This window comes from Cryptomeria japonica, chromosome 10, assembly GCF_030272615.1.
Source record: "Cryptomeria japonica chromosome 10, Sugi_1.0, whole genome shotgun sequence".
NCBI classification, from domain to species: Eukaryota; Viridiplantae; Streptophyta; class Pinopsida; order Cupressales; family Cupressaceae; genus Cryptomeria; species Cryptomeria japonica.
The window spans coordinates 228,601,074-228,619,292 of NC_081414.1; the positions used below are offsets into that span (position 1 = coordinate 228,601,074).

General features: G+C 36.9%; 1 protein-coding gene across 5 annotated transcripts in view; it reads right to left on the reverse strand.

The window, feature by feature from the left end:
- Positions 1 to 2,546: 2,546 nt before the first annotated feature.
- LOC131077806 (oxysterol-binding protein-related protein 1C) overlaps positions 2,547 to 18,219 on the reverse strand; it is a 213,769-nt gene continuing 198,096 nt past the window's right edge. For 4 of the 5 annotated variants that reach the window (XM_059212093.1, XM_058015366.2, XM_058015368.2 and 1 more), the window contains 3 exons: positions 4,268 to 4,498; positions 4,031 to 4,144; positions 2,547 to 3,141 (listed from right to left, as the gene is read on the reverse strand). In XM_059212093.1, coding sequence (XP_059068076.1) covers positions 2,974 to 3,141; positions 4,031 to 4,144; positions 4,268 to 4,498 — 513 coding nt within the window. In that variant the 3' untranslated portion in view covers positions 2,547 to 2,973. The remainder of the gene's footprint in view (positions 3,142 to 4,030; positions 4,145 to 4,267; positions 4,499 to 18,219) is intronic. The other variant, XM_059212094.1, reaches the window with a different exon arrangement.

The following is an 18,219-nucleotide window of genomic DNA, read 5'->3' on the forward strand; positions in this document are numbered from 1 at the left end:
AGAAGATGTGGAAGATGTGAACCTAGGAACTAAAGTATCTCCTAAGATGGCCTACCTTAGTAAGAAGCTCATACCAAAAATTGGTCATGGTCAAGAACTAGAGAAACCAAAGACGGCCTTCACCAATTCATGTGGCATGCTTGTATATGTTTTGATAAATATAAGATCTATCGTCCAAAAAGAAGTGGATGAATCCTAAAAAATTATGTATTTGGCATGAAAGAAAGTAAAATCCTTGGAATTATATTGTCTGAGGAAGGGATGAGGATTCTATAAATGGTTAAAGCTATTGATCTCATCCCTTATCCCAAGACAATTAGGATGTAGTCATTCTTTAAGCAAATCAACTTCATCAATAAAACATTATTAACTTCATTGAGAAGACAAAGGCCACCTCCAAGGTGCTAAAAAGGGGACACTCATCTAGTTAGTGCAAGGAATAAACTAATTCAATCATGGAGATCCAAAATGCACTCAAAAAGATTCTAATGATAGAAATTCTTGATTAATCAAAGCCCTTTCCAATTGTTTTCTTTTGCTTCATTCAATACAATTATCATTTCGCTTCAAAAGAATGCCAATGATTATGATTAGGCAATCACCTTTTTCAACAAATCATAAAGATATGTTGAATTGAACTATTCATTTGTGGAGAAGCATGCCTATTCTCTTGTCAAAGTAATAAAAATATTAGATCATATCTTGTAAGAATAAAAATCAATACCTATGTCCTACATACAATTGTATGAGATATCTTCGTTCATGAAGAATCCTTATGTGATAAGTGTATATGGATCAACAAAATCTAGGAATGTGATATAAGGTGAAGACTACCAAGCTAGATAGAGGTAAAGGCCTTGCCAAGTTAATGGTTGATATAATTTTGGATTCAACTAAAGGTCATCAAGTGAACTCTAACTCGACACCTCTTGCTCATTTGAAAGATTATCCTTGGTACAAGGGCATTATTTTCCATTTCAAAATTCAAATTTATTTTCCAAAATTGGATAATTAGTAGAAAATAGCATTAAAGTTGGCAGCTCAAAGGTATGCATTGCTCTAAGACTAGTTAAGGCGAAGTAACTATGATGGCTTTCTCCTCGAATGTTTAGATGAGAATTAGTCCATAAAATTCATAAAAGAATGCCACCAACAATCATGTGGTGGAAATTTTATGTCTGGCTATTTCTCATAAAATTATGAGAGAAAGTTTTTGGTGGACCATATTATTCTATTATGCAGCCAATTTTGTCAAAAGATGTGATGTTTGTCATAGATTTTTAGGCAAGATGAAGTTTGTAGGAGAATTCCCCTTCAATATCAAGGCTCCATTAAAAAATGGAGTATTGATGTCATAGGTTAGATTGTTGAGATATCCAACAACACATATAAATGGATACTAGTAGCCACTAACTACTTCACCAAGTGGGTAGAGGCAATCCCCACATAAAATGCTACATCCAAAGTGGTAATTTAATTTCCATTGAATAACATCATCACAAGGTTTGATGTGCCATCAAGGATAGTTGTTGATAAGAAAATGTGTTTCAAATTCCATAACATTGTTGACACATGTTCCATTTATGAGATAGTTGTAACACATTCATCTATCTATCATCTGCGAGAATAGATGGTATGATAAGTTAAAAAAAATTGTTAAGGTAAACAAGATAACTTATTAGAAGGCTATTGGTAGAATCCCCTTTCAATTGGTCTATGGAACTAAAGCTAAAATATCAATTACCTTGAATTTCTTGTATACAAATTGCTCTAGCCAATTGAAGGAGAGAAAAATGATGTCATCTCCTTAAGAGTGCATGAATTGGTCGAGGAAAGTGAGGAGGAAAGTTATGCGAGGAAAGTGTGTCTATGCCTTCTATGTTCAGGAAACCTAAGTCATAACAACACCCTCAAAAGGAAAAATAGCCTATGTCAAGACCACCTATTCTAGTATCACTTTGAGAAAATCCTCTACATTGTTCTTTTTATGTTTGGAAAGTAAAGATTAATATCTTGGTTTAGCTAATATTTACCCCCGGTCCCTATTTTCCAAACATGTTCTAGAGATTTTCAATGGTTTTTCAATCTACGAAAGGTTTTGAGGTAATAGTGATGTTTTACATTTATAATTCTATCTTATGATTGAATGTGTTTCACACATGGAAGCTTGAATTTTTAAGTCATTTTTTATAAGCCTTACGCCTTTTAAACATTCATGCTAAATTATGTTTGAAACCCAGGTTCACACCCTAGTGCAATGAGAATCCCTTAATTATCCGAAAGTAAAAGCTCCTTCCATTATACTAATAAAAAATTAACATGGAAATGTGTCATCTTTTCCTTAACCCTATCACTGAACTATATGGTTATATTTAATATTTATTCAAGTTGCTGTGCTGCAAACCACGTGTATGAGAAAGAATATTCATGCAAAACTCCCTCATCCTTTTAGGCAATTACATTCAACATAACACGTGAATCGAACTGTCATGATCTAGGATTCTACATAGAAAGTAAACATATCATGTAACCATTAAATATCAAGGTTAGATAGAAACCATGGGTGAATAGACTAAAATGAATAAAATCTCCTTTAACATTTTAAGTGGGCAAGCATTGCAATTGACCAGTCAATTATTTGAAACTGGCTTCAAATGAAACCATAAGTTTACATTATTTCCAAAGGAAAACCATATTTGGAGTTTTGGATATTTGCAGTTTGGACCCAACCCCAAAACCAAAAACACACCAACAAACCCCATCATACGGATGGTGTTTTTATATCTTCTAATTTTAAAATGAAAAGCATTATAATTTAAACTTCGATTGTAACTATTGAAAGATGAAAAACCAAGTCTGGGGAGACTAAAAAATGCTCAAAGCTTTGATTCTTCGAATAAATGATGATAAGGATGGTTTCAATTACAAATTGATGATATTGATAATTAATGTGACGAGAAAAAGATGACAAGACTAATCCTGGCATGTATCAGGGACATTCAGACCAAATATGTGAGGACAACCTTCCCAATGAGCATTTTCTCGAGCTTCCCAATACCCTCCCAAATACCGGTAAGTATTTCGGTCATTCTCCCTTTTGAACCAACGTGGCTGCCATCCTTTCTCTTGTAGTCTGTATGCCTAGAAAGGAGAAATAATAAAAATTTAGAACAGCATAAAATGTGTGTGAAACATTTTAACTTTGTTTCTTCCATGCTTACCTATCTCTCTGCCTGCAGCAATTTCATGGTACAAGTCAAAATCAAGTAACAAATTCCTAGTAACAGAATTGATGTTCAAATAATTCATGGAAAGAGTAAATTTCCAATTCATATACCAATTAGTAAATCCAGTCCAAATCAAAACTGAAAATATGTGAAACTAGGATATTTTCAGTTAATTTCTTTATCATATTTGGAAGTGTCAGGATTAATGCATAGGACAATGAACTGAACGCTTCAATACCATTCATTTCTCTGAAGAAATTGTTTGCGCTCCTAGTATCACACAAATATGACATAAGTAGACAGGTTTTTAGTGCAGAAAATGAAAAAGTGGTGCACAAAGCAATTTCTGAAATAATTTATTTATTGAGATCTTCACATTTAATTCAGGCCAAAACTTCACATAGGACATCGCGAGAGAATAATGTCACAATAATAGTTTCATTAAAGACTTAAACAGTCGTCATATCTATGGATATTCCATTTCCACTCTATCTGCACATATTAAAGTGAATCAATTGAGATATTGCTCTTGTACAAATATGTTATTGCAGTTAAATATATTCCACATGATGTTGGTAAGTTGTAAATTGTCTACGCAAGTTGTGTAGACTGGTAAAAATGTATATTATCTATGGTATTAGAATATATTAGTTTTAAGTTGAGGATGTTTGTCGTTTTCTTCCATCTATTTAAATGTAAAAAGGATATGGGAATGAAGGGGATAGTACACATGGTGATGCATCAAACACATATACTTCATTCTTTTGTGGGGCAAGATTACGGCGGATGGTTAATGCTGTTACCTGTCTCTGATTCTGTTCAAGTCGTAACTTTTCAGCATTTGCAAGTTCATATTCTCCACATTCAAGATGGCGTTGATCAGGCCTCAATCTGGAATCTGTGAGAGGCAACTTCTCCTGAGATAGCATAATGTCTCAAATTAGAATTAATTTATCTATTGATCGTTGAATAATACTAGACAAGGAACCTGATTCAAAAAGCCTTTGATAAACAAATAAATCAAAATAAATGCAAGTAACCTGAAGTCCAGGTGTGATTTCATTCAATGTTATAGCAAATGAGGTTAAATTATATCTTGTAGGAAATTCAGGAGGTGGATTTTTCCTCCACAATAAAACAGCTTCTGACATGGGATCGTAACTCCTTGATTTTTCTGCAATGTCTCTCATTACAAAGTACATGCTTTCGTCCCACCTTCCTATCAAAGTTGCAAGCTTGTTCCCAGTTTTATCATGGACGTAACCTTGTACCTAAACACAGATTTCCCCATATCAATTGTTATTTTAAACATGAAAGACGTCAGCACATTACTTTTAGTCAGACATTTCATAAGAAAGACTGAATTACATGCACATATGAAGGGATCTAAAATATTTTATCTTCTAAGATTTAATTTCATTTCAGTAAAGCATACAAACTAGAAAACCCTTCTGTAATACAACTCTCTGTCTTCAGTTTTCCTGGATTTAAAAATTTGTTTTTAATTAGTGATTTTTTTTAATTTCCAACTGCCTGTTGGTTGACCAATTCAAGCTTCCACCATGTGTTTGATGACACTTATTTTGTACAGATGTGTTTACGGTACAACCTTTTGCTTCTTAGCAAGAATATAAAATAGCACAAAACTATACATTGCAGCTCTCCAATACGGTCATGTTTCTTCACAAGGGGATTTTACATGAATGAGGCAAGACTATGTAATTATTCAAATTTAAATTTTATTCTCTAGCTGAATAGTATCATACCGTTTATTTTTTGCTCCCATTTTAAGGGGACCAACAGTAAATTAGATTTAAAATGTCAGGTCTATTCCCCATGGCAAATCTTTCTCCCTGCCCCGGTAGCTTTAGATTAATCATCTCTATTGTTGCATTCCTCAAAGGGTGCTATGGCTCCCTTCTCTCTTCAATTCTCAAGCTTCCAAGAATTTGCGCTTAAGTAAAACCTAGGTTACCGGGTTCGCCCCTGGCCCCCCTGGTACAGGTCCTGGTTCGATCGAGTCCATGGTTCGGGTCCGGTTCAAACTGGGTTCGACCAGGGTTCGAAAAACCCAGAGGTGGTTCGACCCTGATCAAACCCAGTCGAACCCAGGCGGCCCTTAAAGTCAAAAAATATGGCAAATTTAATTTTTTTTTGAATTCCGCCTTCTAAAAAGTGAAAGTTATAACCTAAAAGTGACTTCTAAAACATTTTATTCACTCATTTCACCTCATTTGTGTTGCAAACAAAAGTTTTATGAGAGCAGGTTGAAGAAAGGGTGAACAAAATTTGGCTTCCAAGATCAAAGAGGAGTTGAAGACTGATTTTTGAAGCTTCAACAAGTGTTGCGGCATCATTTCCATACATTTTCAAGCTTCCATTGGCTGCAAGAGGTAGGTTTTTAAACATTTTTTTTCCAACTATTTTTGTTTCACAAATTGTCAAACATGAAACTTGAATTTTTTTTCATTATTTAGTTTTTGTTTTTGAATATGTTTATATTCTTTCTTGCCATAGGAACTAGAATGGCATCTACATCTTCCTCCATTGGCAATGAACAAATAATTGCAAAACAAAGAAATGATCCAAATTCTCCCTTATGGAAATATGTGGACATTATAAAACAACTTCCGGGAGGTGGGGGATTCCGTTGGAGATGCCATGGATGTGATATTGAACGTAATAGTTCATATTATCGAGTGGTAGGCCATTTGTGTGGAATAAAAGGAAGAGGCATCAAAAAATGCCTTGGAAAAAAAGGTAAACCTATACCAGATGAGACAGTGATGAAATATATTAGGGAGCATGAGGCGGCAAAAGAGAGGGAAGCTCATAGATTGAACCGAACTGCATCAAAGAAAACAAAGGGAATGCAAGGCCCTTCTAATCCCAGTATTGTAGTAGAAGACCACCCCTTCTTTGCCACAAATGAACCTCAAAGTGAACCACCCTTGACACGTAAAAGAACAAAGGGGCCTTTAGAAACCGCATTCCAAAATGAGAGTAGAGACAATGCTGACAAAGATATAGTAAGGTGCATTTATGCAAATGGGTTGTCTTTCAATGTTCGCTCCCCATATTGGAAGCAAATGATAAAAAGTGTTAATGAGGCTCCAAGAAGGTATAAGGGCCCCCGTTATGAGAAGGTACGTGGAACATTATTGGAGAAAGAGGTGAAGAGGGTTGAAGATGCATTGAAACCCATAAGGGATTCATGGGTTGAGACAGGTGTAACAATTGTTTCAAATGGGTGGAAAGATGCTAAAAACCGTCCCTTGATCAATGTCATAGCGGTGTCCCCTAAAGGGGCAATGTTTTTGAGAGCTATGGATTGTGAGGGCCAAATAAAAGATGGCCAATTTATTGCAGAAATTATCATCTCTGCCATTGAGTATGTGGGACCCCGCAATGTTGTCCAAGTCATAACGAACAATGCAAAAAATTGTAGAGCTGTTGGTTTGTTGGTTGAGCAACGCTATGCTCACATATTTTGGACACCTTGTGTGGTACATTCACTCAATCTTATGCTACAAAGGATTGAGCAAAAAATAAAATGGATCAGAGATGTGTATGCAGAGGCTGAGGACATCCAGATGTTCATCACAAACCACCACATGTCTCAAGGGATTTTTAGAACCTATTCGAATTTGGAGCTATTGAAGGTAAGTGAAATAGTAATTTAATTTTACATTTTCTGATTTTTTTTAATTTTCAATGTTCATAATATCATTGTGTAAGCTATATTGTGTATTCTTCTTTAAAGTTTGGCTTTATTTTTTAATCATTTGGCATTAATTTGTGTTGTAGGTTGCTGAGACCCGTTTTGCATCAAACACAATCGTCTTAAGACGACTTGTGAAAGTTAGAGTGGCACTATGTAATATGGTGATCAGCACCAATTGGATTGTATGGAAGCAGAGTAGCACTGAGAAGGCAGAAAAAATTAGGGATAGAATATTGAATGAGAAATGGTGGGATCTTCTTACATATCTCCTAAGTATCATTGAGCCCATCATGAGCATGATTCGCTATACAAACATGGATAGGCCTTGCATAGGTGAGATTTATGATGGCATTGACTCAATGCTTGAAAAAATAAAGGTCACTATAAATGAAAAAGAGAATGATCCCCAGGAGAAATTCTTCAAAGAACTGGAAGTAATTATTGTAGAAAGGTGGAATAAGATGACCACTCCTTTGCACTTTCTTGCCTATGCCTTGACACCTAAGTACTATAGCAATCAGTTCCTTGATAAACCAAAAAGGATTCCACCATGGAGAGATCTAGAAGTATCTGATGGGTACAAGGCCGCATTTCTTAGACTATATCCTGATGATGATTTGCAAGATGTTGGTACAAATGAGTTCATAGAATTCGCAAATGGGAATAGTCTAAGTGTTAATGCACTTCGTCATAGATCCAAGAAGGATCCTCATAGCTGGTGGTACTTCCGTGGCACATGCTTCCAACACCTACAACCCCTCGCTATAAAAGTTTTATCACAAGCAAGTTTAATTAATTAAAATTTTGAATTTACAAGTTTTAGTTTATTTATAGTTTACTTTGTCTTCATAGGTTGCTAGTAATTTTATTTTTATTAATGTATAACTTTAATTGTTTACTTTGTCTTCATAGGTTGCTAGTTCATCTGCTCAGAAAGAAATTGGAGCACATACTCGTTCATCCACCCAGTAAAGCGGAATAGGCTGCTATCAAAAAGAGCGGAGAATTTAGTATATGTGCATTCCAACCTATGTCTTCTTTCACACAAACAACGTGACTACACACAAGGGGAAACAAAGATGTGGGATATAGAGCCAGAGCATACTGATTTGGATGCTCCTGCTTCTCAGCTTCTTGCATTGACACTTGATGACTCGGAAATTGAGCCAACTTATAGTGCAAGTGCAAGTGGCATTGGCTCATCTAATGCCAATGTCAATGAGGAGGAGGAGGAGGAGGAGGATGAATTAGATGATCCATTTGATGATTAAACGTTAAGTTTATATTGTTGAAAGTTGAAACAATGATACTTGAATATTTTGTCATTTTGATATTAAACTTGATGTATATGATGCTATTATGGTATGATCATGATGCTATGATTACAAGTTTATGTTTGTTTTGTTGTTTATATGATGCTATGTGACATGCAAATTTTAATTCAGGCTTCACAAACATACATATATATATATATAATTTACATGTTTTTGTACTAACAAACCCAAACCCCTTTTCAAAATTTTGCCGTACAGGCGTACCGGGTTCTTCGAACCCGAACCGGTGCCCGAACCCGAACCGGTAACTTAGAGTAAAACCATTCTCCCTCAAGAGAGTATTTGCTCAAATTTCTTTGCATTCATGTGCAGAAAACAGTAATGACAACTTTGCAAGAGCAACAGAGAATGGGTGCTATATCTGGATAGATTCACCCCCTAGAATTCATTTCTCCCCAGATACAAATGGTAAACAAATTTAGGTTTTTTCAAGAAAAAAACCTGATTTGTTGTTTTGTAAATGCTTAACCATGACCCACAAATCTTACAACCCAGATTTACGATCAATGAAAGCTGACGGCATTAGTGAAGATTTTATGTCCATCTTCTCGATTTCAGCAGGGAAGGATACAATATTTCAGGAAGGGAAGTGGTTTATGAAGTGGGCAGGCCTTTTGATGAACCCGTGGATTCTTGCTTTTAATCCCATCGACAAGTGCCTAGTATGGTACTAGTGTGGATCAGAATGCAACTTCTTTCAAGTGAATTTTGGGAGAACTCACAAAGAATCAGAGATTCTATTTACATCCTCGTCTCAGAGCTTGCTCTGCCTCCAAGAATTCTCAAGTTTGCCTGAACCCGTGTTGATATGACTATGGAAAAAGTGCACTTAAATAGAATGTACCTTGAACATGGAGGGATAGACTGGGAGAAACTAATAGATTATAAGAACATTCCCTTCAACTGCAGTGGCATCTTCGTGGATAGTTAACAAGGGTGTGCCTGTTTCATCATCAACAAAACCATCCTCTCACATCTCCTGTCCAAATTCAACTGAAAAACAGAAAGACCTGATTCCTACTCATCTAGTTTTCTCCTCTAGATGGCAGGAGACAAGTGCCAGGAAAAGAAAGTCCTCTGATTTCACTCCAAATCCTAGGATGCAAATTCAAATTCAAAGGCATACATAAGGAAAATCAAAACAAATAGATGAGGGAAACATGGAAATTAACAAATTCATTCCAAATTCCAGAGGATATTACCACTAAGGAAAATATGCAAATTACTTGCTTGAGTGCAGGTTCAATGTGAGGAATGAGAGTTAAATGAGTTAAATCTAAAATCTGTAGAGTAGCCCCAAGTAAGGATATTCCTTAGGAAAACACCACCACAACAAAGGAAACAACATATATTCCCTTGCAAGCAAATAAGGAGTTATAAAATGAAGAATGTGGTGTGGAATGACATCCCGATCTCCTAAATCAAGGAAGATCTAGATAATCCCTTCAATTCACACTTAGTAATCCCTTCCATTTTGGAAATTGATCAAAGTAGCAAACCCATTATGATTCTCCCATTAAATAATAGGGGTTTGGATCAGAAAAGAAGTATTCCTTCATAAGGAAACTTGATTGTATTAGTAACGATGAAGGATATTTAGTTCTACTCCAAGCAACCAAATTAGGCCAGGTTTTCTTCGCTATTCGAACTTTGGTGTCCTATTCATCTACAAAGAGTTCTTGGATGAGAGAGAGTTGTAATTGAAGTATTTGGTCGCAGACAAGAAAGAAGTATCAGAACCCTATTTCGTAGAATGCAGTGGAAGTTGGACATTGTGGTATGTTATGGAAGTTTGTTATAGCCTATTCTTGCTATGGTTGGAATTGCAAGATGTTTGAAGAACTCACTACAACATCATGAAATGAGTAGTTGCTAGAGTATGTATGGCAGTGCAAGTGCAAATTTGGTATTCTTAAAATGCACAAATGACAACTGAGAACATGCATATGTTCTAGATATCCATGGTGCCACAAGTACAAGCAAACAGGAAGTTTGTCTCTAATACAAGCCATGGTTATTTTTGGTAGTTGTGTAGGATGTTCTGGTCAACAAAAAATGACCAAGTGTGTGCAGTAGTATCTAATCATTTGAGGTACTTCCAATTTATATGATGTGCGACATGCTAACGTCATGGTATGGTCATGATATAGTCATGTAATTGTTGATAATCAATGAGTAGTAAGGATATAAAGACTATTGTTATTCTAGGGACATCTCAGGATTATTTCTCGTCCGTTGTTGAAATCAAAAGATTGCTGATGCATTGTTACTTTAAGAGATGGTAAAGCTGCGAAGCATTACCACAGATGTTGCATGTTGTAGTCTGCATATTAAGAAAGGCGTAAAAGAGACTAATTGTATTTGGATTTCGTTTTGGATTACGTGTCCTTTTGGTGTTTTTTTCCTCGTAATAGTTTCCCATCTAAATCCTTCTGGCACATGCATATGTGGTTTACAGATTATTTATTTTTCTTTCCTTAATATTGCTAAGTGAAATGATACAACAAACATAACTATATTATGAACACAACCAGGGACATTACAGTGGTATCAGAGCCAACAACCCTGCCATCCTGTGGGAAGTCGGTGAATGCAAACATACCAACGAAGAAGGGGCCAAGCAGCCATGGCAGAACAATTGGCAAAGGAAATGAAGGCTTTCATGGAGCAGACCAATGACAAGTTCGAAAAGACAAATCAACTAATACGCTGAGCCATCCAAGGTATGAGTAACAACAATACAAGGGATAATCCCAATGGGGCACAATACACACATTCCAATCAATCTGAAAACGAACATTCCTCTCAAGGGTCCATCCTAAGACCTAACCATGCCATCATTCTTGCCAAGAGAAGAGCCCATATTAGAAAAGGAGGAACCAGCAACTGAAATATTCCCCTTATTTTTTTATTTTATTTTTCCAAATTACAATCAATACAACACTCGTTAGGGTTAGGAAATGAAAACCAAATGCTGCTGAAAGTAACCCTTCCACTTTCTGATCATCGAGAGCCCAATCTGGGAGGGTGAGAGCATACAGTGTTCAGGGGATCGTTAGATGCCAATAACTGAAATTGATTACAATACTTGGGCAGCAAGCCAGCCCCTTTCGCTTACACAGCGGGATATTGAAAACAATGCAATCACTTGGCGGTAAACCAGCCAAGGACAAACCAAGAACTGAAGAATACAATCACTCTACCGCTTATCCAGCAGGATGACTAGAAATGGAATTCACTTAACTCAACTGCTTATGCAATGGGAGGATAGTTTTACAAAATTCAAGATAGGCGGATAAGCCGGCCTCTTCCACTTATGCAGTGGGAACAAATGAGAAATCTGAAAGAATAGTTGTTAGCATAGTTTTAAAACTCGTGGACTTGCCACGGACTCGCGAATCCATGGGAGCCACGAGTCGACTCGCCAAGGACTCGCGAGGTGAGTCCTAGTGAGTCCATTTAAAAGACTCGCCAAGGACTCGCGAGGTGAGTCCTAGTGAGTCCATTTAAAAGACTCGGCACGGACTCGCAAATCTTTCAGATGGACTCGTGCGACCCAGAAAAAAAGTTAGGCAAGCTTTAAAAATGAGTTTTTTTTTTTTTTTTTTTTGCCTTCATTTGTTTTTTTGACCCCGCAAGGGGCGATGCCCCTTGACCCCAAACCCCCGTCAAAAAATATAGGGGGAAACTGCGCTGATGGAAGTAGGGAAAATTTAACCTTCAAGTCTGATTGGGCTCCATATAACAACATAATTAGCATTGAAGAAATCTTGGTATTATACATTTTAGAGTTGAAAGTTTGAAACTATGAGTGATTGAGTATGAATGATGAAATTTCAAATATTGCGCGTTTGTAGATCATATGAAATGTGTAATGTTTCAATTATGGCTCTTATGTTCTCTAAATGCATTAATTTCTTTATGTTTTTTTGTAAAACTACGGTTTTTTTTTTGCCGAGTCTTTCATGAATCTTTCATGAGTACGAGTCCGAGTCCAAATTTTTGGTTTGCCGAGTCCGTGGCGAGTCACTAACCAGCTTTACAATTCATTACAGAGATTTCAGAATTTAAGAAATATTACTAATCTAAGGTAGGCAGCTAAGCCAGCCTCTTCCACTTATGTAGTGGGACAGCAGAAAGCCAAAATGTTGTTAGTACTACTAACCAGCATTACAATGAATATAGAAATTGACAACCAAGTGTTGATTATGAACTAACAGCTGCAACAAGAACTCCAAACATCCTCTAACAACCCAAACAATTTGTAATATTCCCACAACTTTTTATTTATTTTTAAAACAAGATCACAATCACACCAATCACCTGTTAGGGTTAGAACAATGTAATCCAAACAACTAAAAGGAACCCTACACCTTTTGGTCACCGAGAGCCCAAATTGGGAGGGTGATAGCATACGGTAGCAGGGGATCATTAGCCACAAGCTGCTGAAAGTAATGATTACAATAATGGGCGACAAGCCAGCCCCTTCCGCTTATCCAGCGGTAAACAAGATACTTGGCGGTAAACCAACCAAGGCAACAAGAGCACACTCAACACGAATCACTCTACCGCAATGTTTTAGCGGGAGGACTGAACACATCAATAAAGCTCAACTCGACTGCTTATGCAGCGAGAGGATCATTACAAACATAATATCACTCAACCACTAACTCAATGGGAGGACAGAGCAACAAACTGAATTACATAACAAGTAGGCGGCTAGGCCAGCCTCTTCCACTTATGCAGCGGGCAAGCAACACTCCAGAATCGGTTAGTAGTACTACTACTTAACCTTACAATATAGAAAGGGAAGATTAGAGATGATATCCAATGCAGATTACAGCAATAAACAACCATCAAATTATTTCAAATAAAGCCACTACTGCTGAACTGAAAATCTGAAGTCAACACACACGACTATTCTCAACCGGCAACACCAAAATGATCATAACTCACTCAAATGAAAGCGAAAAAACACCAAATCAAATGTGAATGACAAATATAACCTGGACGATGACTCAAGAACACAAAACCTGCAATCCAGTCACCTCAAAAAAGAAGCACGCATCCCAATGCACCTATGGAATGGTACAGCCCAGCTAGATGGTACAATTTGCAACTAAAAATCCAATTCTCCAAACCAGCAGCTATAAAATTGCAAACTATATCGCCTCAATGCCACGATTTGATAGAGCAAATACCCAGAATGAAAGATTCACTTATCCAAGAGGTATGAGCGAAATATGGTTTCAGCAACTCCACAACCAGTAGCAAGAAAACACTCCAAACCCACACAAAAACACTCCACAATCTGCAAAACACTCTATAACAGCACTGGAAATACAAGAACACAGCTAGGTACTATCTCCCAAGTACAAAACTGAGACTTAGCTAGGAAGCCACACTTCAAAGTTTAGATTTCAATTGCCAAACCGGCAGCATAACAATGTAAAATTCTCAAGATGCCAAATGAGAGGCCAAGCACCTGTATTTATAGATTTCTCCCTTGAAATTCAAATGCAAATGTCACAAACTCTTGAAACTCATTTCATTTCATGTCATGTCCTCCACTAGACATGGCGTCCACTTTCCACATCTCCCTAGGCAAAGTTCGAACTTTTCTTTAGGTGAACAACTTGCAATATTAAAAATAATACAAACATGAAATGTTTTATCATTCTCAACGCCACCAGAGTTGGGAAACTAATAATATTAATAGCAGATAATTATCCTTTTCCCTAAGTCGCCCATAACACAATTAATCAGTAATAAAATAATTAAATATTAAACCTTAGGATAAGGAAATAATATTTAATTCAATAACTTATAACTCCATTACTGATTATCATCAAAATCAAGGATGAATCTGTGCGATGAAGACCATTGAACTGTGTTGAATTAGGACCCTGTCCAAGACTGCTAAAAATAGAAATGCTCAACACAGCCACTTCCCTAACTTACTAAAAATAGTAAGTTCACACTTCACCGAAGAGTCAACTGCATGTTATGCCACCATAGAGTTCATGGAAAACCCAGAAGGAAACCATAGATAGAACTAAAGAATTCCCTCCTGACAAACCCTAAAAAGCTCGCGCAGAACTTCACAAAAGTTGGAAACCCTAATTCTATTTTCCAAATAGCCTGCGGGTCTTTAGAATAAGCCAATGGACCACTGAATGTACATCACTGAGAAGGGTACATTACACAATTCACACTTTCAAAATCTCACCCAAAATCCAACTTTCAAAAATCTGATATATAAGACAGCAAGCTGGAAATGCATAACCAGCAACACCAATCCACACCAAATTGCTCCTAACTTACTCAAAACTCACTCAAATCACCCCACAACACACCCAAACTAACAATATGCATTAAGCGACCAAGTACGAATTGGAAGACAACATCAACATGACCTTAGACAGACAACACGTTTTCCAATGCACCCCCTTAAAAGTACATCTAAGCTGAAAAGTACGATTTGCATTATAAAATTGAAGACTCAAATCTAGGGGCTGGAAACTTACAAATCTCATCGCTAAATGCATAGAAATATTTAGAGCCAATACCCATAAACAGTAGGAGCCCTCACAAAGACTTAGGAATGAAAATATGCTTCAGCCATGACGCCATCCAGCAACCAGGGAACACACAAAACTCACACAAAAACAGAAAACCAACTGATGCAATGCATTCTCAATACGCTCTATATATTCCTCTGAGTGAGAAATAGTCTCTCCACAGCTAGGTGCTATATCTCAAGCACGAAACTGACATAGGCTAGGAAGCTTGCAACTTTGAAGCACAAGTCTGGCACCATTCCGGCAACACTTCGTTATACAAATTTCATGGATGACAAAATGAGAGCTCAAGTCACTTATTTATAACTTTTGCCCAGCCAAATTCAAATACAAATGTTCACCAAATACGCCCAAATCACATATTATTTCATCCCACTCTCATTTGGCGATATATTTTAATTCATCCTTTTTCAAGAGTATGGCGCCCAAGATGAAAGTCCCCTTCCTAGGCTCCAAGTTCAGACTTTTCCCTTGGCCCACAATTTGCCACTTAAAAACATTATAACTTAAACACTTTTCCCCCATATCGCCTGACTTAAGAGAATTAATAATTTTTTGAATAAAAAGTACTTTCCCTTTCTTAAGTCCTCCAACAATAATAATTAAATATTAGACTTTAGAAAATCACTTGCAAATCAAATACTGATAAGTACCAAATTGAACTATGAATTGAAGTGCTGAAAACCGTCAAACTGAACTGGGTTGGAGTTTTGCACTGAACTGCTAATAATAGAACTACCTGAAATGACACTTACTAAAAATAGTAAGTCCTGAAAACAACTCCAAAAAGACTGTTCTTCGAACCCTGTAGCTCAGCATGGGAAACCCATAAAAACCCAATAATCATGATAACTGACATCAACTTACTAAAAATAGTAAGTTCATCAAACTCCTCTGAACTGATTGCATGTCATACCACTACAAAGCTTACAGAAAACCCAAAAGGAAACCTCAATTCATTCTGCCAAACTCCAACTAGAACATCCCTGAAAACTGCGAGGAGTCCTCATAGAAAATAGGAAACCCTAATTTATGCTTCCAGTTAGCCTACGGGTCTCCAGAATAGGCTAATGGCTCACTAAACTACTCCTCACTGAGAAGGGGACATTACAGTCCGCCCTCCCCAAGATTGCTTTTCCTCAAGCAATCGCAAGCCTGGATGTTGTAGAATCTCTTCACTCTCCCAAGTAGCATTATTCTACATCTTATCAAATGAAAGATCAATAATATATCACCCAAATCATTATGCATTATACTTCATACCACATTGTTAGATAATTATAAATGCTGTTGCTTAATATATGTTTTCTGAGTTCTGCAAACTGTTCTCAGATCATATGCTTGATGATTGCTTCTTCAATGGTTTGTTGTATGCTGGGCATGATCTTCTTATACCCCTCCATCAGGCTGGGGTCTATGCCCTTCCTCTAAAGTTGTGACCCATGGAGTGAGGAGTGTCCCTTCATGAACCAGGTGTCTCTTCATGCTTACACGCCCCTCTAATCATTGTTGTCTATTCCTAACTAATACTTCTTCCCGTCTGGAGAAAATCACTGCTGTTGAGAGGGGAAAAGAATAATCAAATGCTGTCGATCCATTGAGCAAGCCTCATCACCTTCGTCCTATGGAATCCTGATTGCTGATTACAACTGAGTGTAGAATGCCCTAGGATCATGAAATTGTGAAGTCTTACGGCATAAGACAATTTCATAGTTTGATCTGTTGTTTCATCTATTGCTGGGATCAGTTATGTCAAACACAAATAAATTATTGAAATCTTTTGAGAAAGAACCCATGTTCTCCATCTACTAAGTTTAAATGCTTTCGAAATTGTCTTGCAACTCAAGTTCAACACTCAACTCCACAGGCTGGCAAGCTCACCGGCTCTAAGACCATTGTATGAAGCCATTTGATACATTTTTTTTTTCACTTTTCAACTACCCTACTGCTGGTAATTTTGTCAAATGGTTCACATGATAGGTTTATGTTTGCTGATTTGCCATTCTATAGTGTGCTCATTGCAAAGTCTAAATTCACATTCACCATAACACTTGCGCATTCATATATGAAATGTTATTAACAACAATGATTTACTAAATATCAACTATAGTGACTGCTGTCATAACAGAGATGCCTTAATTTCAACAATAATAGATATTAGAGAATCAGAGATACAATGAGCAGAAGTAGCAATAATACCTTTAACATACTGCTGTTCAAAGCACAGAATGAATAATACTAATTGCTGCCCTTAATACGAAGATAAATCAGACAACAAATGCACACCAATAAAATCTCCTCACAGTAGATGACCAAAACATGGTGTTTGTTCCAGGTTAGGATGTTGAAAATGAATTTACAACAGCACCTTTGATATTCAATATAATGTGCACATATAGCAAGATTAAACACATAACAAAGGACACAAGTCTCTGACTTGATATAAGTTGCAGCAGACTGGAGACTGATTATAGTCATGAGAATACTATTGACAAATATATAAATGATTTATCAACAAAGATATATTTCAGAATATCTGAAAATAGTAGAATACATTAAACCCTCAAGCAACAATCCTCAGCAATATGAATAATGCTCCTTGGCTACCACAACCCTACTGCTACACAAACTCCCTAATCACTCTTCCTTGCAACCATGACGTGTTTGCAGGTTCATGCCCAGCCAATGTCTCCAAATACCACTGAACAACAAATATAATGGCAGCCAGGGAAGAGTTCATATGACCAGCAATAACAAATTCTTCAAAGTGTTTGTTTTTTTTCTTAAATTGTGACTTTTTACCTTGACTGGGCAGCAGATTCCTGGGCTTGAGACTCGACGAGCCTACGAAGACTCTGCCAGCATCAGTCAAACTTGGCGAGTCTGAGTCTAGAGTCCCAGAGACTCTGCAAAGGTGCCTTGCCTCTGGACTCAGCCAGACTCGACGAGTCTTGTAACACTGGCTGAGAACCAAACAATTAAGTAACCCAATCCAACTGCACAATAGAGTTTGAAAATGCTTCACCCAATGGATCATTGAACCCAAACGATACTACATGCACTTCAAAAGTATCTCCATCATGAAAATCATGTGCAGTTCCCCTACAGGTCCAGGAAGTGCCTTCTCTCAATTCACAGGTCTTAAGGAATAATTTGTTGTTCTTGCCAAAGTTGACTTTTGAGAAACAACTAACTGTAGAAGGCTGGAACATATGCAACAAAAGATTCACTAAGTAATTCAATAGGAGACACAAATTGTACAGTAGCAGCACAGGATTGAAATGTGCTGAATTGTACGGTAAAAAATGCAAAATAAAGGCTTATATGGCTTGAGTAGAATACGTCACCATTAC